General features: G+C 47.6%; 2 protein-coding genes across 2 annotated transcripts in view; both read left to right on the top strand.

The window, feature by feature from the left end:
- Positions 1-20617, top strand: part of KMT2A (lysine methyltransferase 2A) — a 42533-nt gene extending 21916 nt beyond the window's left edge. The window contains exons 15-37 of the mRNA XM_042034029.1: positions 569-682; positions 1029-1213; positions 1801-1974; positions 2716-2826; positions 3077-3150; positions 3634-3827; positions 4141-4247; positions 4391-4528; positions 5034-5192; positions 5480-5597; positions 5677-5755; positions 6006-6166; positions 6818-7003; positions 7623-11922; positions 12236-12316; positions 12835-12899; positions 13284-13454; positions 13978-14052; positions 14314-14488; positions 14876-14983; positions 15420-15503; positions 15831-15960; positions 16310-20617. Coding sequence (XP_041889963.1) covers positions 569-682; positions 1029-1213; positions 1801-1974; positions 2716-2826; positions 3077-3150; positions 3634-3827; positions 4141-4247; positions 4391-4528; positions 5034-5192; positions 5480-5597; positions 5677-5755; positions 6006-6166; positions 6818-7003; positions 7623-11922; positions 12236-12316; positions 12835-12899; positions 13284-13454; positions 13978-14052; positions 14314-14488; positions 14876-14983; positions 15420-15503; positions 15831-15960; positions 16310-16585 — 7265 coding nt within the window. The 3' untranslated portion in view covers positions 16586-20617. The remainder of the gene's footprint in view (positions 1-568; positions 683-1028; positions 1214-1800; positions 1975-2715; positions 2827-3076; positions 3151-3633; positions 3828-4140; positions 4248-4390; positions 4529-5033; positions 5193-5479; positions 5598-5676; positions 5756-6005; positions 6167-6817; positions 7004-7622; positions 11923-12235; positions 12317-12834; positions 12900-13283; positions 13455-13977; positions 14053-14313; positions 14489-14875; positions 14984-15419; positions 15504-15830; positions 15961-16309) is intronic.
- Positions 20618-20861: 244 nt separating this feature from the next.
- On the top strand, positions 20862-21999 carry TTC36 (tetratricopeptide repeat domain 36). The gene is made up of 3 exons (XM_042034378.1): positions 20862-21002; positions 21247-21435; positions 21506-21999. The coding sequence occupies exons 1-3, from the start codon at positions 20894-20896 to the stop codon at positions 21772-21774; spliced, it is 567 nt and encodes a 188-aa protein (XP_041890312.1). The 5' UTR covers positions 20862-20893; the 3' UTR covers positions 21775-21999.
- The last annotated feature ends 16 nt before the right edge of the window (positions 22000-22015 follow it).

Raw genomic sequence — 22015 nt, 5'->3', positions numbered from 1 at the left:
TCACCGAAGTCACCACTGCTTTAAGTTTGGGGCTTTCAGCATGTAAACACTCTGCCATATAAAGGAATTATTGCACACTTGTTGCCCCAGAGTTTCAAGTAGCAGTTGAGGTGAGGAAAAGACATTTTAAAATACTTTTGACTTAAAAGCAATTTAAAAACAAAATTTCTATTGTAAAGTGGTTGTTCCTTGTGTTAGTTGCTGTACACGATGCCTTGGTACCTCAGAGGGCATTCTGGGGAAAAATCTTGAAACAGAAAGTTTCTAATGTTCCACCTAATTTCTTGCCTATGTGTCATCTTTGTCCTTTCATTTTGCTCTTGAATATAGTATTTTGTTAGTCTCGCCGTGCCCAAAAAATGGCTGCCCAGCCATGGAATTCTTAAGTAGTTGTTGGCCTTCCAAAGTTATTTTTTGTAGCCTCATAATAGTAGAGGGGACTGTGCTGGCAGTTTACTGGGAGGGGTGTTCAGAGCTGCTTTCTTTTTAAGTAACCAGTGAGTAACCACACAGCCTTTAAGGTGTGTTTGGCACCCAAACTTCTGATAAGATCCCATTTTGTTTGCAGGAAATTTTTGTCCTCTCTGTGACAAATGCTACGATGATGATGACTACGAGAGCAAGATGATGCAGTGTGGGAAATGCGACCGCTGGGTCCACTCCAAATGTGAAAACCTTTCTGGTAAGGAAAACCTCATCCTCTCAGTACTGAAAAACATGGGGCAGTGATTAGACCAAAGCAATCAAGTCTTGGACCTTTCTACTAGAGTGTTACTTTAACATGCTCACCTGTTGTGACCTACCTGAAAAATACCTGTAGAGTGACAACAGGTAAACCAGTGCTAATACCAATGACATCCTGAAAGCACAGGACTTTCCTCAAAGGCATTGTCCCTCAATTAGCTGTACAAGGGGCTTTTGTTACGTGAAAAGTGTTTCAGTTAGGCAGGAAGTGCAGGGCAGGGATTTTTCCCTGTATCCTTCAGTAAAGCAGTTCAGATGGTTATCTTGTCTTCTTTTGTCTCCAGATGAAATGTATGAGATACTCTCCAACTTGCCCGAGAGTGTTGCGTACACCTGCATTAACTGTACGGAGCAGCATCCTGCAGAATGGCGTCTGGCACTGGAAAAGGAGCTGCAGATTTCCTTGAAGCAGGTTTTAACAGCCCTGTTGAATTCCAGAACTACCAGCCACTTACTGCGGTATCGACAGGTAAGCTGGGGCCTGTGCCCTGTTGGTGTTACTCTGACTTGAAGTGTACGTGGAACTCAGTTGAGTTGTTGAGGTGTTGCTGTGCCTCAAACTGCAGAAGTGTCTGCATCGTACTTGGAACAACGTGTGCTGTGATTTATTTCTATTTTTTCTGTCTTTTGTTGATTCCTTTGGAAGCAGAGAAGTGGGTATCTGTGATACAACTTCTGAAGCTGAAAGAAAAATAGGGTAAAGTTCTTCAAGGAATGGGAGGATTTAGCTCTGTGATGGTGAAGGTGCTTTTCTGACTGAAGAACAGGATCTTTGTCTTGAAATAACGCATTCAGAAATAAGGCTTCTGAGCAATGAGTCTGATCCTTACGCCTGATGGCTCTGTCCTGCTGTGCACCTTACAGGTCTCAGCAGAAAGCTGGTTAAGAGCTTTTCATTGTTGCCCCTACATTTCGGACAGAAATTCAGAACTCTGGTCTCCTTTCCTTCACATTAGCGAGAATCTTTGGGCCAATAAATGTGCTTGAGAGTGTATCTTCAGGAGTAGCTGCATTTCAGTAGTCAACATCTCTCTGTCTCGTTGCTGGTGTTCACAGGCAGCAAAACCACCTGATTTAAATCCTGAGACAGAAGAGAGTATCCCATCCAGAAGCTCTCCTGAGGGTCCCGATCCTCCTGTTCTAACAGAAGTCAGTAAACAGGAGGAGCAGCAACCTCTGGATCTGGAAGGAGTGAAAAGGAAAATGGATCAAGGAGGTTATACTTCTGTGGTATGTCAAAGTTATCATGTTCCACTCTGTTACTAGACACTGTGAATTGCTTCATCACCTATGGTGTTCATAACTGATGAGTTTAAGCGTTTTCTTTAGGATCAAGGAAGTGGGTTATCATGCTGCTAAAAATCTGGCTGATGCTGGTTAATATTGGTCCAGACACAAGTAATTGATGCTTTTGTGGGGCTCTCTGTAGCCAGCAGTGGTACTTGGTTATACCCCATTTGCTCTTAGTCAGACATTTATGTAGATAAAAGCAGGACAGGTCATTCTGAACATGCAAATTCTGACTGAAGGCCTGGCCAAATAGCCCTGCTGCAGTTGGTTAGCTGGAAACTAAAGCTTCATGGTTCAGTTCTCTTTGCAGAGAGCAGCCTTTTCCTCTTTTTTTCCTACAAAATTTTTAATCTTGGGGAACACTGTATATTGCAAAGTGGTTGGCAAATGTCCTGGCATTTTGATCAAATCCTTGTGAGACAGCTAGTTTAGTGGATTTAAAACCAGTCAGCAGTCAGCTGAAGTGAACAGTTGTGGGTGTAGCAGCTCTGCCAGCCAGTTTACAAATGCAGAGGGCTGCTTGTTTCTTCTCAGCCAAATACCCTTTCTGCTTTTAAGTTGATGCTCTGGTTCAATCTTACAGTTACCTCAAAGTTTACTTGATGCCTTAAAAAATTAGTGGTTGGTATAGCTGTGCAAAAGACAATCCTGTTAATGTGAAGTTTTGTGGATTTCTTACAGTTGGATTTTAGTGATGACATTGTGAAGATAATTCAAGCAGCCATTAATTCTGATGGGGGGCAGCCAGAGATTAAGAAGGCCAACAGCATGGTCAAGTCCTTCTTTATTCGGGTGAGCTGGCCTTCAGTTACTTTGAAATCTGCTTGGTATCCTACCACTGCTTGTTGATGTTGGAGTCCAAAGGGCCACCACATTTAGCCTTGCTTGGGTCTTTCCAGGAATAAAATAATACATTGTCAGAATTGTTAATGTTAATGAAATGTTACTGGTTGTGCATTTACATGTGTATATCTTGGCTGAACGTCTTTGAATTTTTTGGTATGTTGTCCAACTTTTCTCATGGGATGTTGTTTTCCTTTAGCAAATGGAGCGTGTTTTTCCATGGTTCAGTGTAAAAAAGTCCAGATTTTGGGAGCCAAATAAAGTAACAAGCAAGTAAGTAATTGTTCTCTATCTGACTGCAACACCCTGCTGTTTGCCAGCTGGCCAAGCAAAACGTATTGAAAGAGCCTGTTTGTGGGGTTGGAATTTCTGTTTTTCCCTTTTTCTTTTCCTTTTTAGATTTTCCTAAGAAGTTACACAATAATCCCATTCCCGTGTTTTGTACACACTTCCTTGTTTTAAGCAGAGTAACTGAAATTCTTATTTAGAACTAGGTATACCGTGTGTTGGCTTGTCAGTCCTGACCTTCCTTCCCTCTCCTCCTTCTCACACCCCCATTTGGGGTAGCCCTCCTGCATCTGTTACCCTTCAAAGAAGCAGGCAGCCACATCACTAACCTTAAGATGTGACTGGTGGGAGGGCATGCGGGCTGTAGGTAATTAATGGAGTTGTTGCTGGGGGGTGGACGCCAGGTAGGCAGGGCATAAGGTCCCCTGGTGCAGCCAGGTGTGACACTGACTCCTTGCTGCATCTCAGCAGTGGTATGTTGCCGAATGCGGTGCTGCCCCCGTCGCTCGACCATAATTATGCTCAGTGGCAGGAGCGTGAGGAGAACAACCGCACTGAACAGCCCCCTCTGATGAAGAAAATCATTCCAGCTCCAAAACTCAAAGGGCCTGGAGAGCCAGATTCACCGACTCCTCTACATCCTCCTACACCTCCCATCTCTGGTAAGAGAACCAATGTCAAGATTGCCAATCACAAACCCAGAAATGCAGCTGTCTTGGAGACCTCTGTGACCTGAAATCATTCAGAGGCAGTAACATATGAGATGTTTCTGAGCCGAACTTGGACCCAGGAATGCTTTTGCACCCACCTCTTTTCCCCCGGAATGAAGGTTCTGCAGAGGCTGACATCTGCTTTGCTTTCCAAGCTGGCTATTGAAAACTCTTCTACCATGTTCACTTACTGACAATCCCTCCAGATGAATTTTTGCCTCCCTGAATTTCAAGAAAAAATACTGTTCTTTCTTTTAACTCTAAGGCTCTGACGGAAGCAGAGAGGATAGTCCTGAACTGAACCCGCCTCCGGATGTGGAAGACAACAGGCAGTGTGCGTTGTGCCTGAAATATGGTGATGACAGTGCTAACGTGAGTATCTGCCCCATGCCCGTCTCTGTAGGACCCCATTTAAGCAGTGCTGTGGATTTGGTGCTGTGGGTAGGCTGGATGGGTTTTGTGAATTGTTGTGTCTTCTAGAGCATCTGAAAAGAACATTTCCTTCTATTCTTCAGGATGCTGGACGTCTTCTCTATATTGGCCAAAACGAATGGACACATGTGAACTGTGCTTTGTGGTCAGCAGAAGTGTTTGAAGATGATGATGGTTCTCTGAAAAACGTGCACATGGCTGTGATCCGGGGAAAGCAGCTGGTGGGTAGAAGCAAAGAACACTTTGTTAAACTTCACGCTGATTTAGAATCACAAGATGGGAGCCCAGCTAAAAGATGCCTTGTGTGCATTTGTTCTTCTCTGTCCTTTCCTTGCAGTTTTTGTTTAACACTATATGTAATAGAACTGACTGAAGGTATTTGGAAAGTTATTTTATCCTTGCTCGGTTCAGAAATATTGTGGAGACCAAGTGGAGCTTGCAAATGTGAGGATTGGATATGAAGCACAAGCAGGAAAGTTTGGGAAAGGCCTGGAAGAACCAGTCCACAAATGAAAAAGTTGTTCCATGTGAGGGATCCTTCTTCCTCTCACCTCCTCCTCCATGTCTCGCTTGTGTGTGTGAGTCACTGTAGTGAAACGGAGTGGCAATGAAGCGGGAGATCAGGCATTACTCTTAACAACTGTCTGTGCCAAAAAAACCCAACTGACAATAGCAATGGTGGTCTGGTTTTAGAAGGGATTAATTTTTTGGTTTTTGTTTTTGCAGCGGTGTGAGTTCTGCCAGAAGTCAGGCGCCACAGTAGGCTGCTGCCTCACTTCCTGTACCAGTAACTATCATTTCATGTGCTCACGAGCCAAGAACTGTGTCTTTCTGGACGATAAGAAAGTTTACTGCCAGAGGCATCGTGATTTGATCAAAGGAGAGGTAAGATTCTTCACTCTCTGCCTCACACTCTGAGGGTGGGGTTAGCCTGTAACTATGAACACTTTTTAGAAGTTCGTGTTGAACGTGTTTCTTGCTAACAAGGGCTGGACCACAGTGCTCTTAAAAAGAAGTCACTAATACAACTGGCCCAGAGAAGTTTGGCAAGTGGTGCTGTGTGGTAGTTCAAAAACCAAAAGACCAAACTGAGCGTCAATTAGGACAAACTGCGTACCATACATGTGGTGGTTCCTTTAATTAACAAGTGGTTTTGTTGGTTCTTGTTCCAGGTGGTTCCTGAGAATGGGTTTGAAGTTCTTAGGAGAGTTTTTGTGGACTTTGAAGGGATCAGTTTGAGAAGAAAATTTCTTAGTGGCTTGGAACCAGAGAACATCCACATGATGATTGGTATGATCTAGTCTCTGGATACGTGATCCACCTTTGGTGCTGGAATCTGGTTCACAGAACTGTTCCTCTCTCTGCTCAGGTTCAATGACGATAGACTGCTTAGGAATTCTGAATGACCTCTCAGACTGTGAAGATAAGTTGTTTCCCATTGGCTATCAGTGAGTATAAGCTGTTTCAAGAGTTGATGTCTTTCATTATATTTCATGTCAAACAAGCACTGAAGTAACATATGGGAAAATTGACTGTAGCTTTTCCTACACTTCTGAGGAATCTCTGATTAAGCTGGGTGTGCAGTGCATTCTGCCAGGAGGGCTTTGGCCAGTGTAGTTTTGAGAAATGGAAAATTTAGAACAGAAATGAGGTGTACTCAGCTGTTGAGTAAATTGGTTTGTTTGAATTATCTTCCAGGTGCTCCAGGGTGTACTGGAGCACAACAGATGCCAGGAAGCGCTGTGTGTATACCTGCAAAATCATGGAGTGCCGGCCTCCGGTCGTAGAACCTGACATCAACAGCACTGTAGAGCATGATGATAATAGAACAATTGCCCATAGCCCAGTTCCCCTTTCAGGTAATCTTTTAAGGACTTCATAGAAGTATATTCTCTGTATGGTATTGCCATAGTGCATCTCCTAAACCAAATCTCTTAAATTTGGACTAGAATCCAATTCAGGCTTCCATGTTACAGCATCTTAAGACTTTAAGCTCCTGGATTTACTGCTAACTTTGAAAACTTGAGCCAAACGAACACTGCTACAGGGATGGTTTCTAGTCTACAACTCAGAGAATTTTCTAGTGATCTAAAATTTCAAACTGTATTTGGAGTGTTGGTGTTGGTCTGTAATACGGGAGTTGTTCAATACAATGTTGAATAGTTATATTGTGCTTCTGTATTTCCAAATTGCTTCCTTGTATCCAAGGGTAAAGCTGTGAAAGATTTTTTAAATGTTTATAGTTGTCGTCATTGTTAACACAGAATCTTAAACTATAAATACATGGTGAAATTTCATGTGTAAGCTGAGCAATTGCTACAAGTATTTGAAAACGTTCTTTCAAGAAGAAACCAGACATTATCTGATGTCAGATCTTTGACTTCGTGTTTATTTAACAAATACCCTGATTCTCCAAGTGGAACATGGTAATAGTATATACTTTATCAGATCATAGCTTTTTAGCGTTCAGTGATGGCTTATACTGTTGTTTCTCTTTTTTTCAACAACAGAAATTCTACCAAAAGACACCCGAAATGCACCTGAAATTGTAAACCCACCATCACCAGATCGTCCCTTGCATTCTCAGACCTCTAGTTCCTGTTACTATCCAGTGGTCTCAAAGGGTCCCAGGATCAGGGCGCCAAGTTACCCATCCGCACAGAGGTCTCCTGGCTCTAGGCCGTTACCGTCTGCAGGTATTTCTAGTCCTGTTGACTTTGATTGAGGTTTGTTTTGGAAGTATTTTTGGTTTAGTTCCTGTCTTTCTTGGCTTCTTTCAGGATGAGGTGTTTAGTTTACTGTTTCTAGAGAAAGCAGTGAAATGGCAATAGTTTGAGGAGGGGAAAGTTCTGACAATACACAGTAGAGATGGCCTGCCAAGAAATGCACAACTGAAACAAACATTCCCTTGGGATGAAGAAGAGGCAGCATTTGGGCCATGTAGTAGTAGTGAGCCAAAAGCGCTGTGATACCAGTTAGGGACTTAATATTTCAGTCAGTACTTTTCCAGAGAGAATTGGAAATCTGGTATTGTAATTCAGCAGCTGTTTCTGACTAATGTTTTCTTTCAAACTAATGTTGAACATACACATCTGAAGTTGAGATAGCAAACCCTGAGATACAAACTTGCTGGATCCTGGTTGATGGTATCAGGTCTTTAACACCTACCCAAAAGTATCAACACCGTGTTGGCATTGTTTGGCCAAAAACTTTTGCTGCGTTTTAATTTCTTGTGTTTTGTATGGAGGAATTGGATGTGCGTTGATTGTGAAGGTTTAAAATCACCTGACAGTCTTTCTTGCCTTTGTTTCTCAGGAAGTCCTACCCCAGTGACCCATGAAATAGTGACAGTAGGAGATCCTTTGCTGTCCTCGGGACTTAAGAGCATTGGTTCTCGGAGACACAGCACCTCTTCTTTGTCACAGCAACAATCAAAACTCCGGATGATTTCCCCTACACGAGCTGGAAACACTTACTCCAGGCACAGTGTGTCTTCAGTTTCCAGCATGGGGGCCTCTTCAGAATATGAACCGACTGCCAAAAGTACTGACCGCTTTGTGGGGTCAGTGTGCACAGGTCCTCCAAGCGCTCCAGTTCAAAGTTGCTCTACCAGTTCAGGCTCCCAGAAAACAGTGGCTACAACTGGAAATAAAACTTACCAGCTGGATGCATCTCAATCTACAGAAGGGAAACATTCCAGCAGTTCAGATTTAATAGCCAAAGGTGCGGCTTCTAAGGGAGAGAAGATGAAAACCTCAAAGGACACAGATTATTCGTCTCATACTTTTGTTTCTGGAGGAAGCTCTAAAGTGTCCACTCAGCCAACAAGTTCATTGGGCACAGAAATGAATGTTAAAATAGGAACCTTTCAAGAGTGTTCAGGATCATTTTCTTCCAAAGAAGCAATACCCTTTCCACCTTTGCATCAGAGAGGCCCAAGGAAAGACAGAGATCAGCACATGGAACCTGTACAGCCAGAGAAAACAACTGTGGTTGATGAGGTGGATGCAAAGGCCTTGAAGGCTGCTGGAGTAAACAATAGATCTCCTGCAGCAAGTGAGCAGGTAGTTACTGCCCCCAGAGACAGGCGTCAGAAAGGCAAAAAGTTAACGAAAGACAGTTTTAAAGAGAAGCATTCCCTGAAATCTCTTACAGAGACAGGTCAAGCAGTGGGCAGCGATGAACTGAAACCAGAATTTGGCAATCAGGGTTTGGCAACTGAACAAATTAGCCCGAGGTTATGTAATAATATTCCTGCTGAAAAGTCTGGTGAGAAGTCTCCACCTTCACAAGGGCCATCTAAAGGGTCTGCAGTGCAGGTTGAAGCAGCCCCTAAGGAATCGCAGGCACCCAGGAAACGCACTGTTAAAGTCACTCTGACTCCTCTCAAGATGGAAAGTGAAAACCAGTCTAAAAATGCACAGCTGGAAAGTGATGCCGAAACTCAGTCTGCAGGGGCAGACCTGGCTGCTCTGGCAGAGCCCTCCTCAGCTTCAGAAAGCCCGGAAGAGAACCCTGTAATTCAGGGAAGTCCAAATGAAGCACCAACACAGGAATCTCAGAATAACACATACGAAAATTTGCCCATGCAAGATAACAGCTTGATGCTCCAGGATGGCACTAAAGCTCAAGAAGAAGGGTCATACAAGCGGAGGTATCCAAGGAGAAGTGCTCGGGCCAGATCCAATATGTTCTTTGGATTGACTCCTCTGTATGGTGTGAGGTCCTATGGAGAGGAAGACATTCCCTTCTACAGTAACTCAACTGGCAAGAAGCGAGGGAAGCGGTCTGCGGAAGGCCAAGTGGATGGGGCAGATGACTTGAGCACATCAGATGAAGACGACTTATACTACTACAATTTTACAAGGACGGTGGTTTCCTCAAACACAGAGGAGAGGCTCACATCCCATAGCTTATTCAGGGAGGAGGAGCAGTGTGATCTTCCAAAAATCTCACAGCTAGATGGTGTGGATGATGGAACTGAAAGTGATACAAGTGTCACAGCAACAACCAGAAAAGTCAGCCAGGTAACTAAAAGGAGTGGCAAAGAGAATGGGACAGAGACCTTAAAGCTGGATAGAACTGAAGAAGCTGGTGAGAAAGTGCAAGTCACCAAGAGCTCCACTGTCCACAAAACTGACCCCAAGATTGATAACTGCCACCCTGTGAGCAGGGTTAAAGCGCAGAGTCAGGACTCTCTGGAAGCACAGCTGAGCTCATTGGAAACGGGCCGCAGGGCTCACGCAAGCACACCTGCTGACAAGAACTTACTGGACACATTCAACACAGAACTTCTGAAATCTGACTCTGACAATAACAACAGTGATGACTGTGGGAACATACTCCCTTCTGACATCATGGACTTTGTGCTGAAGAACACACCATCTATGCAGGCTTTGGGAGAAAGTCCGGAGTCCTCGTCATCTGAACTCCTGACGCTTGGAGAAGGTTTAGGTCTTGACAGCAACCGTGGCAAGGATATGGGTTTGTTTGAGGTGTTCTCCCAGCAGCTGCCCACCACCGAACCAGTGGACAGCAGTGTCTCTTCCTCCATATCAGCAGAGGAGCAGTTTGAATTGCCACTGGAGCTTCCTTCCGATCTCTCTGTTCTGACCACTCGCAGCCCTACGGTGCCCAGCCAAAATCACAATAGGCTTGCCGTTATCTCGGAGTCTTCACTTTCCTCCTCGGGAGAGAGGTCGATGCTTGCCTTGCCTTCCACAGAGTCTGGAGAGAAGAGAGTGACAGTCACAGAAAAATCTGCCTCAGGGGAAGGTGATGCAGCTCTCTTGAGTCCAGGGGTAGACCCCAGCCCTGAAGGACACATGACTCCCGATCACTTCATCCAGGGTCACATAGATGCAGAGCATATAGCCAGCCCAGCCTGCGGCCCTGTCGAGCAAGGGCATGGCAGCAACCAAGATTTAACAAGAAACAGCGGGACTCCGGGTATCCAGGTGCCGGTATCACCCACTGTTCCCCTCCAGAGCCAGAAGTATGTGCCAAACTCCACAGAGAGTCCTGGCCCCTCGCAGATCTCCAATGCTGCGGTGCAAACAACACCACCCCACCTCAAGCCAGCCGCAGAAAAACTTCTGGTTGTTAATCAAAACATGCAGCCCCTGTATGTCCTCCAAACTCTTCCCAATGGTGTCACCCAAAAGATACAGTTAACACCCTCTGTTAGTTCTGCGCAGAGTGTGATGGAAACCAGCACTTCAGTTCTGGGGCCCATGGGGAGCGGGCTCACACTGACCACAGGATTAAATCCGAGCCTGCCCCCATCTCAGTCGTTATTCCCTCCCACGAGCAAGGGTCTCCTGCCCATGTCCCATCACCAGCATATACATCCCTTCTCCACACCCGCTCAGACAGGCTTCCCACCAAACATCAGCAGTCCTTCACCAGGTCTTCTAATTGGGGTGCAGCCACCCCCTGATCCTCAGCTCTTAGTGTCTGAAGCTAGTCAGAGGACAGACCTTGGTACTGCTGCTTCTACACCAGCTGCTGCCCTGGGCAAGAAACGGCCCATATCTCGTCTGCAGTCACGGAAGAACAAGAAGCTGGCTCCTTCTGGAACCCCTTCTGCTATAGCTCCTTCTGATATGGTCTCCAACATGACCTTAATTAATTTTGCTCCTTCCCAGATTTCTAATCACCCGTTGGATTTGGGAACCATTGCAAATTCAACATCCCATAGAACTGTCCCCAATATTATCAAAAGGTCAAAGTCTGGGGTCATGTATTTTGAGCAAACATCTTTGCTTCCGCAAGGTGGGACCACTACTGCAGTCAGCACATCTCCCAGCATTATTGGTCCAGATGCCAGTCACCTTCCAGCAGGGCCTGTATCAGGCCTAACATCGAGTTCCTCAGTGCTGAATGTCGTGTCCATGCAGGCCACGGCAGCCCCTAGTACTGGTGGGTCAGTTCCTGGTCACGTTTTGGGACAAAGTTCAGTAACGTTAACAAGCCCTGGATTATTGGGGGACCTTGGTTCAATAAGCAACCTCCTGATCAAAGCTAGTCAGCAAAGCCTTGGTCTTCAGGAGCAGCACATGACTTTACCGCCAAGTTCTGGGATGTTTTCACAACTGGGAGCATCTCAAACTCCATCTACGGCAGCCATGACAGCTGCTTCAAGCATATGTGTTCTACCCTCAGCACAGACAATGGGCATGACAGTCGCTCCATCCTCTGCTGACCCAGAGGGCTCGTACCAGCTTCAGCACATGACACAGCTCTTAGCCAACAAAACCGGGGTTGCATCCTCCCAGCTGGACCTTAGCACGGTTCCGGCAACGACGCAGTTGTCAAGCTTTCCACAGCTGGTTGATGTTCCAAACAATACCGGACTCGAACAGAGCAAGGCTTCCTCGTCAGTGATGCATGCCAGCTCAGCATCTCCAGGAGGCTCCCCATCACCTGGTCAGCAGTCTGCGAGTAGCTCTGTGCTGGGTGCCACAAAAATGAAGCCAAAAATCAAACGCATCCAGCCATTGTTAGACAAAGGGAATGGAAAGAAGCACAAAACTTCTCACATGTGGGCTGGTTCTTCTGAAGCTCATGTTCCTGACAAAGGGGCTGTTGCTGTACCCCAGGTCTCAGCTACAGGGTAAGAGGAGAGTTTGGTTTTGCTCATTCCTGAGGTGTTTTGTAACAGTATGAGAGAATCTTGCACTAGTTTCTCCAGCAAGTTGTGCAAGTCAAGGCAAATTGTGAAGTGCAACTTTTGATTCTGATGCGGTGCTGGAAGTGTGATCTGGTTCTCTGTATCTTAGGAACTGTTGTTGCTACTTGTGCAATTCTGCAGAACTGCCGAGTCCGTCGTGGCAATCCCCAGTGGATCCATTCCTGCTTTCCAGTCTCATTCATGGCACACACGGGTTGGCAGATATTTTGAATGTTCCCAAATCTTTTTGTTCCAGGACTCCTGCTGTGAAGGCAGATGCGCAGGATGCAGCCAGCGTAGATCAGCTGTTGCAGAAGCCACGGGGGCAGTCTGCAGGGTAAGAGATGAACAGACCTTTCTATGTGATTCTGCTCGCTTGAGCTGAAGGGCATTTGTACGGAGAATGCGGGAAGTCTGGCATTCCTAGTTAAAATGCCTGGGGAGATTTCAGTGGGGAATGTACAGTCACATTTAGACGAAATATGGAAGCATTTTGCATTAAGCTGTGTGTAGTTCTGGGAAGCTCAGTGCCCGCTGACGAGATGCTCGTTCAGCAGTGTCTGACTGTTGGCCTACACCTTATTCCTGAGTGGGGGTGACACAGAGAGCGGGTCACTGGCTGTGTGAAATTAGGCTGCTGCCCACAGACTGATAGAGGCTGCAAACAGAAATGCTGTTGAGTAGAATCTTTTGTTTGTTCGTTTCCAACTGAACTGATGTCAGAACATTTGATCTGGAAAAGGTTCTTGTATCTGTCTAGTTCTCAAGTTTTCATGGACTACTGCTCAGGGTTGGTGAGGAAATGAGGCAGGTTGTTAGCTATTTTTCCCCATGTTCTCCTCCTTCCCTCCCAAGGCAACCAGCTGTGGTCCCAGAACCTCAATCAACACAGAACTCAATAAATGAGCAAGAAAATGCAGGTATGTCACTTCTTCAAAAACAATCTAGTCTTGGAATTCTCCTGGACTGGGAAGGTGATGTTCGAAGATTTGATTTTTATGTTAGTCATTCTGTCAGGAAAAGGCTCAGAGCTATTAGTTTGTGTTCCCTTGCTATAAGGGGAGGAAAGATTTGTTTGCTATTTGTAGATCTTGGACAAATAGTTTTGTCTCTGTTTTTAGTTTGTGAGAATTTCAGCACTTGAGATTTCACATTCTTACTGCAACGGTCTGTAGCATTTTTTTCTTGGCTGGATTTGCTGGTGAAAAGGCAAGTCAGTAAGTTATTTTCAGTCGTGGGACACCAGGTGTAAAAAGCATTGTTCTTTCCAATTCCCATCTTCGTGCTGGCTTCTGTCTTCCTAGGCTCAAAAGCTCTCGAGGAGGAAGAGAGCACTTTCAGCTCCCCTCTTATGTTTTGGCTTCAGCAAGAACAAAAGAGGAAAGAGTGTCTTGGTGAGAAGAAACCAAAAAAAGGTTTGGTTTTTGAGATCTCTAGTGATGATGGCTTTCAGATCTGCGCAGAAAGCATTGAAGGTGAGAACCATGCAGTATTGGTTGTACTGGTTTTACCTGTCCTTACTAGAAGTAAAATTATTACTTCTGAGAACCTCTTATTTGCTTTATTTATAGATTTTAAAAAAGAGAGAGAGAAATCTCTTGTTTTGCAGCCCTAGAACAATCCTAGTTCCTGATAATGCCTGGATTCTATTCTTTTTCTTCTTTTTTTGCAACATAATATATTCAGCGGAATGTATATCACTGACCCATTTTGTTTTATCAATTGACCAATGATGTTGAACCATAGTTCGTCAAGAAATAGGCAATGTGGATCACACAGTGGAGTATTGGGTGTCCAGACTTTCTAATTGCTGAATACCCTGCCTTCCCTTATGCCAATGTGACTTTTCAAGAGAATTAAAGCAACTGGATCCAAGGATCTTAATTTATGGCCTATGGAAAGTTGCAAACTTCATATTCTCCAATTAGTTTGTTTAAATATGAGTATCCCAGCACTTGGATACCCTGTCACCGTTTGTCACCTGTGTGTGTGCTGCAGATGCCTGGAAGTCGCTGACTGACAAGGTGCAAGAGGCCCGTTCCAACGCCCGCCTGAAGCAGCTGTCCTTTGCAGGTAACACCCTCTGCTGAACGCAGGAGAGCAAACAGATCTTTCTGTGAGGGTCTTAGAGTCTTAATAGTTCCAGTTGACCTGCTGCGTGCTTTATGGAGGGTAATGGAAGGATTAGAAACTCTCGCATAGAATGCAATAGCTAATACAGAGCTGCTGTGACAGCAGTGTGGTGTCCCAGCTCTTTGTGACAAGCTGCTGTACCTTCCTGCTCTAAGTCTGCACTGATAGTTAGTGTTTGTTGTGCTCTATTTCTTGTTCCAGGTGTGAATGGTTTGAGGATGTTGGGGATTATCCATGATACTGTTGTGTTCCTGATTGAGCAACTGTATGGAGCGAAGCACTGCCACAACTACAAGTTCAGATTTCACAAGCCAGAGGAGGCCAATGAACCTCCTTTGAACCCACATGGCTCTGCTCGGGCCGAAGTCCACCTGAGGCAAGTGTGAGCCTTGTTGGTATTGGGGTTAACAGCCCTTTGGCTCTATAACTAATGCTGTGGCAGGACAGAAGCAACAAATCTCAGCAGCACTAAAGCTCTCAGTTAAATGTTAACAGCTGGCACATGAAAATCAACCATTTGGCATCTTCGAAGTCTGTGCATTGTCCTGTGCCACTTCGTGACCCTTGGCTTAACAAAGCTTTCCTGGCTGGGGCTATTACAGGAGGTTGTCAGAACCTACTGTGCCTACCCTGATGTGCAGGGGCTGTAAGAGAGGACAGAGTAGGCAAGGTGTGAGGCAGTAAACACATCAGACTGTTGTGGCAACCACATGTTTATTTTCAGACAGTAAAACAAACTCCCTTTGGTCTCTCTAAATTGCAGGAAATCTGCATTTGATATGTTTAATTTCTTGGCTTCTAAACACCGACAGCCACCAGAATACAACCCGCATGACGAGGAAGAGGAAGAAGTGCAGCTGAAATCAGCCCGGTACGCAGCAGGGCGTAAAGGTTCAAAGGGGAAAATAGTGTTGGGGTGTTAAAACGAGCAGATTTGGCTCAGGTAAGGGTTGCGTGCTTTGAGGGGTGTGTAAACCTTGAAAGCTGCCAAGCACTGCCAGACATAGAGGTGACTCCTGCAATAACAAGAGAGGTGACAGCTGAAGGTGACCGCCAGACCAGTCTGCCTTCAAATGCTTCTTTTCCTTGCTAATGTAAAACAATCTGATGAGAATTTGAGGAGGAAAGGGAGGAAATGATCCTTTTACATATATGTATATGAAAACACTGCATTAATTTTGATTGTGTTCTCTGTAGGCTGCAGTGTCACAGTGTATAAATTACTCCATCTTGGAAAGTGCCCCAGTTAATAGATGGCACAGAGTCTCAAATGCAGGTCGTCACTTAGCAGTGCCTCTTTGTTCTAGGAGAGCGACCAGTATGGATCTGCCAATGCCCATGCGCTTCCGGCACTTGAAGAAGACCTCGAAGGAGGCAGTTGGTGTCTACAGGTACGGTTTTGCTCTGGTACCATTGCCTATAGGATAGGGGAAGGTGGAAACTGGCAACCTTCTGTGAAGCCAGACTGCAAAATTGAGGGGGAAAAGCAGGCTTGGGGCTTTTTCCTTCTTCCTTCTCCCTGGATTTACCTTGGCAATAGCTCAGATGTGGGCAGAGTGACCTGCTGGTGTTCTTGTTACTGTTCCCTTAGAGAAGGGTTAAGAGTACCACGGTGGTCCTTGTCACAAATAGCCTGCTTTCTGCAGCCTTTGCAATCTGATGCTCTTGAGTTTTGCTTGTCTCATTTGAAATAATTCACTTTTCTTGTTGCATTTTAGGTCTCCTATCCATGGCCGGGGTCTGTTCTGCAAAAGGAACATCGATGCAGGTGAGATGGTGATAGAATATTCAGGCAATGTCATTCGCTCCATCCTCACTGACAAACGAGAGAAATACTACGACAGTAAGGTGAGTTTTGGGCTTTTGTAGATGTTCTTAAAGAGTGTGGGAGAGCTAGAAAGTGGCTGTGAAGGTAGGACAGGCCTGTATGAAAATTCTGTTGGGAACATCACAAATTGGGATGACAAATTTGGGCTATTTTCATTTTTGCTGGAGCTTTAGAGGCACTTCTCATTTCCTTCTGTGGTCTGGGCAGGGTCTCAAATTAGTCTCAGTGAATGTGGGCATGAAAGGATTCAGGCAGGAGTGTGTGAGGCCTGGTGGAGAGAGGCTGCAGAGCTCCCTCAGAGCTGGGCTGTCTGCTGGGGTGGCTGTGCTGCCCTGCCTGCGCTAACACTCCTCTGTCCTCCCTGCACAGGGCATCGGGTGCTACATGTTCCGCATTGACGACTCTGAAGTGGTGGATGCCACCATGCACGGGAATGCGGCCCGCTTCATCAACCACTCCTGCGAGCCCAACTGCTACTCCCGGGTCATCAACATCGATGGCCAGAAACACATTGTCATCTTTGCCATGCGCAAAATCTACAGAGGGGAAGAGCTCACCTATGACTACAAGTTCCCCATTGAAGACGCCAGCAACAAACTGCCCTGTAACTGCGGTGCCAAGAAATGTAGGAAGTTTTTAAACTAGAACTTCCATCAGCTGCAAGTGAGCCCTGCAGGGCCTGGGATGAACCAAAGCTTCGAGTGAGCCCCTCCCTGGCCGCTCGGATGGGACAGAGAGGCCAGAAGCAGGAGTGAAGATGGGCTGGGCTCAGGGACCTGAGACTGGCGGCTGTGTTTGTCCGAGTCCACATCTTCATGTCTCGCATGTGCACACTCACCCTTGTGAGAGACATGGGCGGCTGGAGAAGATCCTCAGCGTGGTTATGTTTTTGCTATTCTCATTTCCCCCTGCCCCCATATTTGTTTCTCAGCGTGGGGCTAATGAGTGGGAGGGGGGGGGAGGTCACCCCAGGCCCAGGCGCGGGGCAGCAGTCATGGGTCGTGTCCCTCTCTGTCTCCTGGCTCAAAGCTCTGCTTCCGAGGGCTGAGTCGGTGGTTGGGTAGCGCAGTATTTGAGCTTGCCTCCTGGGGAGAAGAGCTGTGCCTCACCAATGACCCCCTGGAACTGCATGTCTGCAAAACACTATGTGTGAGTGGGAGTAGGTGTGCTGCCTGCGCAGGGCTCTGTGGCGCAGGGGGCTGGCTTGGCTGCTCATGAGGAGAGTGGAACAGAGCAGCCCACAACTAGACACAAGAAGAGTTCTGCTGGCATCTTGCTCTGAAATCCCTGCCTGAGAGTAGGGGAACTCCTGGCATTCTTTGGCAAGAAGAGAGGGCTTGTGCCAACAGTTGGGGCACTGTAAGTCTTTGCCAGCAAAGGCTCCCGTTTACCAACGCCCTCCCTCTGTAGCCATGTGGGAGGGAAGTGGTCCTCTGGGTCCTGTCTCCAGTAGCTGGCTTCCCCCTCTGCCCAGTGAGCTGCTGGTGCAGCCAGCCAGTGGTGTCCCAAGGAACCGGGCAGAAGTCTCTAGGGAGAGAGGGGGAGTGCGAGCCAGCCTCAGCCTTGGCTGCACACTGTTGCAGAGCAGGAACTAGGGAGGACTGGTGTGGAGGCACCCGCTCTGCTCCGCCGTGCCACAGTGTCCGAAGGCTGTGGGAGGCAGGCAGGAGAGTGACCCTGCAGGCTGGTGCCTGTCATGGTCAGTCGTCTGGGTGTAGTCATGTTGCATTCCCCAGAAGACACAGCAAGGGCACCAAAACAGAGCCAAAGTTCTCTGCAAAGGCAAGGCCAAGCACCAGCCGGCCTCGTCCGCCCAGCATCCCCTAACTTACAGGAAATGCGTGAGGCATTGGCGCAGTGGACGAGGAACCAGGCCAGGTCTGAGCAAGTTGAGGGACACCACCATCCTGGTTGGAGCAGTGTGAGTCCTCCTTCCCATGGGGTCTGCCCTGTGCCTCAGAGCAAAACCAGAGAGAGGTGAGAGACCCAAGCCTGACAGTGACAACATTGGATTCTGCTCTGTTCTGTTTACAGTTTAGTATTTAAGGTTTTATAAATGTAAATATATTTTGTATATTTTTCTATGAGAAGCACTTCATAGGGGAAAGCACTTATGACGAGGCTTTTTACAGTGGTATTATCCTAATTTAAGAGAATCTCTTTTTAATGATTTTTTTTATTTTCATAGGACGGTTCTAGGAAATACCTGGCTGGACACAGTCTGAGCCTTTCTCCAGTGGGGGGGTTGCTTTAGTTTTGTTTTCTACTCTTGTTCTGCCTTTTTGACTTCAGTAACTGTCTCCAGGAGGGTTGGCTGGACCTTAAACTGTATTTGCCCGTAAGGACAGGGGCAGGAGGGAGAGCTGCCCAGCATGGTATGAGTTTGGCTCTGTGGGAGGAGAATGTGTGACTCGGGCAGAAAGTTTCATTCTGCCTTGCCTGCACTGGCATCCTGCAAGGGTTTAAAAAGGAAAAACAAGATAGAATGAGACCTGATCCTCGATACCTCTCTGCTGCGAGGCCAGTCTGAGACACGCACCTCCTCCCACAGTCTATCCCCCAAAGGCAGATGGGTTTTTCTGCGTAGAAAGGAAAGCAGAAAGCACCCTTGCTTTTCTGAGCTTTCCTTTTGGTTAGGTTGCAGTTGATACGGGAGCCTCTCTTCCTGGAGCCGACATATCCGAGGGCTGCTCTGAACTGGCACCAGCAGTTGGTGGGGAAGGGACTGGGAGTGCCTGCTGACTCCCCAGGTCTCTCAGAGGGGCATCCCCAATCCACACCTCTCTGGTCTTGAGACTTCTTCCTCTGCCCTGAGAAGGAAAAGCAGCGCTCGGGAGGTTCGGAACCTGCCGATTTCCTTTTGTTATTGCACTGTGTGAGGATTATTTGTGGGTAACTGTTGAAAACGAAGTCACATTGACGCTGCATTTGTTACTGAGATGATTTGATGCACTGACAGTTTGGGAACGCACATACCTTGGGGAGCCCAGAGAGTGCCCACCTGGGGGATCTCGGCCCCGGGCACAGCTGCTCTTGGCCCTTTTCCTTCCATTTCTGATGCAGGGTGGGGGCACAGCCCTCGCCATGGCAAAGCCCCTGAGTTTATCCCAGAGCTCCGCTACGCCGTGCTTTCTCACCCCTGCGCTGCTGCCGCCTCCCGATTTCCTGGCTGCGGGAGGAGGCTCCACTGGGAAGCGCTGCCCAGAGCCACCCCCCATGGGGAGAAGTGGGAAGGAGGGTCGGGGGGAGCGCTGTGTCTCAGGAGTCCCCCAGGATCCAAGTGCCAGGCAACCTCCTCCCGCCGGGACCAGCCGAGCCGGCGGGCTGCCTGCTTTGCTGCTATTCCCGTTGCGGCTGCCTTGGCAGGAGCCGCTGTGGCCAGTGAAACTGTCTGTGTACCCCCAGGGAGCTGCGCCCGCCATGGCCAGCCTGGGCCCGTGGGGCAAGTGGCAGCAGGGCTGGGGCAACCAGGGCAGCTGAGCCCGCCCATCCTCAGCCTGGGCTGGCCAGGAGCACCCAGCTCCCCGTGTATGAATGTATATTTTCTAAGGACTGACGCAGATCATGGTATCTGAAAATACTAAAAAAGGAACCTTAGGGCGTTTTTGGTTTTTTTTGTACAAACCGACATGTTTTTTTTAAAGGAGAAGCGGGTCATTGCAAAGGGCTGGGTATCTTTTCTTTCTGGTTTTCTTTCATTTCAAAGCAATACTGGGTTCTTCAACAGGATGGTCTGTGCAGAATCATGCCATTCACCCATACACTGGTCCACTCCCGACACCTGCAAATTTTTTTATAACTATAAATACAATATATATAGGAACTAATATAGTAATGCACCGTGTAATGAAGCCTAGTTCAGTATCGGTTCATGGCTTTTAATTCTCTTAACACTATAGATAAGGATTGTGTTACAGTTGCTCACGGCTCCGGGAAGGCCTTGCTGCACATTCCCACCGGCAGCCAGGGCCGGGAGCTGGGAGCGGGCGGCTCGGCCTTTCCTGGCCCTTCTTGTTACAGTCAGTACTTGTACAACTTGGTTTCTTCCTTTCCTTCCTCTCATTTTGGTTATGAATGTTGGGGTACCACCTACATATAGGGAAAAATGTGCTCTGTGCTTTCCTGGTATCTTTTTAACAAGGTACAGTAGCTTTGTCTATCAGCCGAGAACTATACTTGTGGTGTTTCTTTTATTGAACTTACAGTCTCTTTAGTAACTACAGGTAGGTGAATAATTGTTTCAAAAAAAAAAAAAAAGGAAAAAAAAAAAGCTCTGCAAAGGCAAGGTTATGTTCTAGAAATACATTTCTTGACAACTTATCATGTATAACAAAACCTTTTTTTTCTTGTGTTCTTCCAATCTTCTGGCTGTTTGGGTTTTTTTGTTGTTTTGTTTGGTTTGTTTGGTTTTTTTTTTTTTTTTAAGAGGAAATGTGTCTAAAGTACATCAGTGTTAACTCCCTGCCACAGGGAAGAAGGAAATACTTTAATAGTTAAAAAAAATGCTGAAAGCTCTGCAAAAGACTGAATGTAAAAATAAAAAGTGTACATAGTTGTAAAAAAAAAAACAAAAAACAAAAAAAAAAAAAAGGAGTTTTTAAACATGTTTATTTTCTATGCACTTTTTTTTATTTAAGTGATAGTTTAATTAATAAACATGTCAAGTTTATTGCTGCAGAGGGCTCTCTCCATTTCTTCTTGAGAACTGAAGAGCTGCTGTTTCTCCAGGACACTCACAAGGCATGGGATCCCCTGGCCAGCACCAAGGACTGCACAGGGTGTTCAGTGAGGAGCCCTCAGCTCGAGTGTGTGTGGGTCACCTTGGGCCACTGTCTGGGGGCACTGGCCAGGTGGTGGGGCCTCACACCCAGGCTGCGATAGGATGAGGCAGGGTGAACATTAACCGGGCCGTGGCAGCCTGCTTGTGCCTGCAGCCCCCTCACAGAGAGCACCATGGCCACGGCGAATGACAGGGCTGTCCTGCAGACCATCTTTAACCCCAGCACCCCTTTTGGGGATATCCCAGGGTTGGATGAGGAGGAGGACGATGTCCAGGATGAGGGTCAGTGACGCTGCACCAGGTTCTCGTTGGAATTGGCAGCAGGGTCCCCATGGGGCAAGCAGGCAGGCAGGGAAGGCGGCTCTGCAGGCTGGGAGCAGTGCCTGCTTGAGGCTGGACATCGGCACCCTGCCTGTGTCTGTTCCCTTCCTGGACAGGGAGTGTAGGGCGGCAGTGGGACTGAGCCTCGTGGGGTGTCCTGGTGCCACCGCTTCCCAGTCAAGGTCTCCCCTTTACACTGCAATAGTGGAAGCTTTTCCGTTGGAGCTGCTGGATCAAGTCCGGGAGCTGGAGCTGCAGGGGGTTTCTGCGGCTGAGTCAGGAGACATAAGCACGGCCCTGGAGCGGTTCAATGAGGCCATTCGCCTGCTTCCTGAGCGCGCCTCGGGCTACAATAACCGGGCCCAAGCCCTACGCCTGCGCGGGGACGTGGCAGGTGAGCAGCGCAGGTGCGGGTGGTCCCCTGGTACCCCCCAGCCCCCACCAATGCCTCCCCTCGTTGCCAGGGGCCCTGCAGGACCTGGACGCCGCCATCCGCCTGAGCCGCGGCCGCGGCCGTGCCGCCTGCCAGAGCTTCGTGCAGCGCGGCCTCATCCGCCGACTGCAAGCGCGGGACGAGGAGGCCCGGCGGGACTGGGAGCGCGCAGCGCGCTTGGGCAGCGCCTTCGCCCGACAGCAGCTCGTGCTTCTCAACCCCTACTCTGCGCTCTGCAACCAGATGCTCTGCGAGATGCTCAGTCGGCTGCGCAACCCCGACGGCACTGGAAGCGACTGAGACGGGCAGGACATGGGCCAGGCAGCGAGTGGGCTGGGTAGAGCCGTGCTCCTGAGGTGGCCCAGGCAGACATGGCCTGGCGGCCGGAGAAGGTCCACCTCAGGTGCCAGACCTCCTGTTCCTCCTCCTCCTGGCTAACAGCCAGGGACTGGGAAGTACCAAAGCACCTTGCTGCGTTTGTCTCGCTCTGCTCCACCCCCAATAAACCTCCCTCTGTTTCCAGCACCTGGGCTCTGCTTGT

This window comes from Corvus kubaryi, unplaced genomic scaffold, assembly GCF_017639235.1.
Source record: "Corvus kubaryi isolate FWS band 111438036 unplaced genomic scaffold, C.kubaryi_AGA036_p1.0 37367, whole genome shotgun sequence".
Taxonomy (NCBI): Eukaryota; Metazoa; Chordata; class Aves; order Passeriformes; family Corvidae; genus Corvus; species Corvus kubaryi.
The sequence above is the reverse complement of the archived record's forward strand: the minus strand, read 5'-3'. Positions and strand labels throughout refer to the sequence as shown.

Excerpts from the sequence above, each read along its gene's own strand:
- TTC36 (XM_042034378.1), top strand. The coding sequence starts at position 20,894 with ATGGCCACGGCGAATGACAGGGCTGTCCTGCAGACCATCTTTAACCCC. Across the intron at positions 21,003-21,246 it reads GGACGATGTCCAGGATGAGG|TGGAAGCTTTTCCGTTGGAG; the intron begins GTCAGTGACGCT and ends ACACTGCAATAG. Across the intron at positions 21,436-21,505 it reads CCTGCGCGGGGACGTGGCAG|GGGCCCTGCAGGACCTGGAC; the intron begins GTGAGCAGCGCA and ends CCTCGTTGCCAG.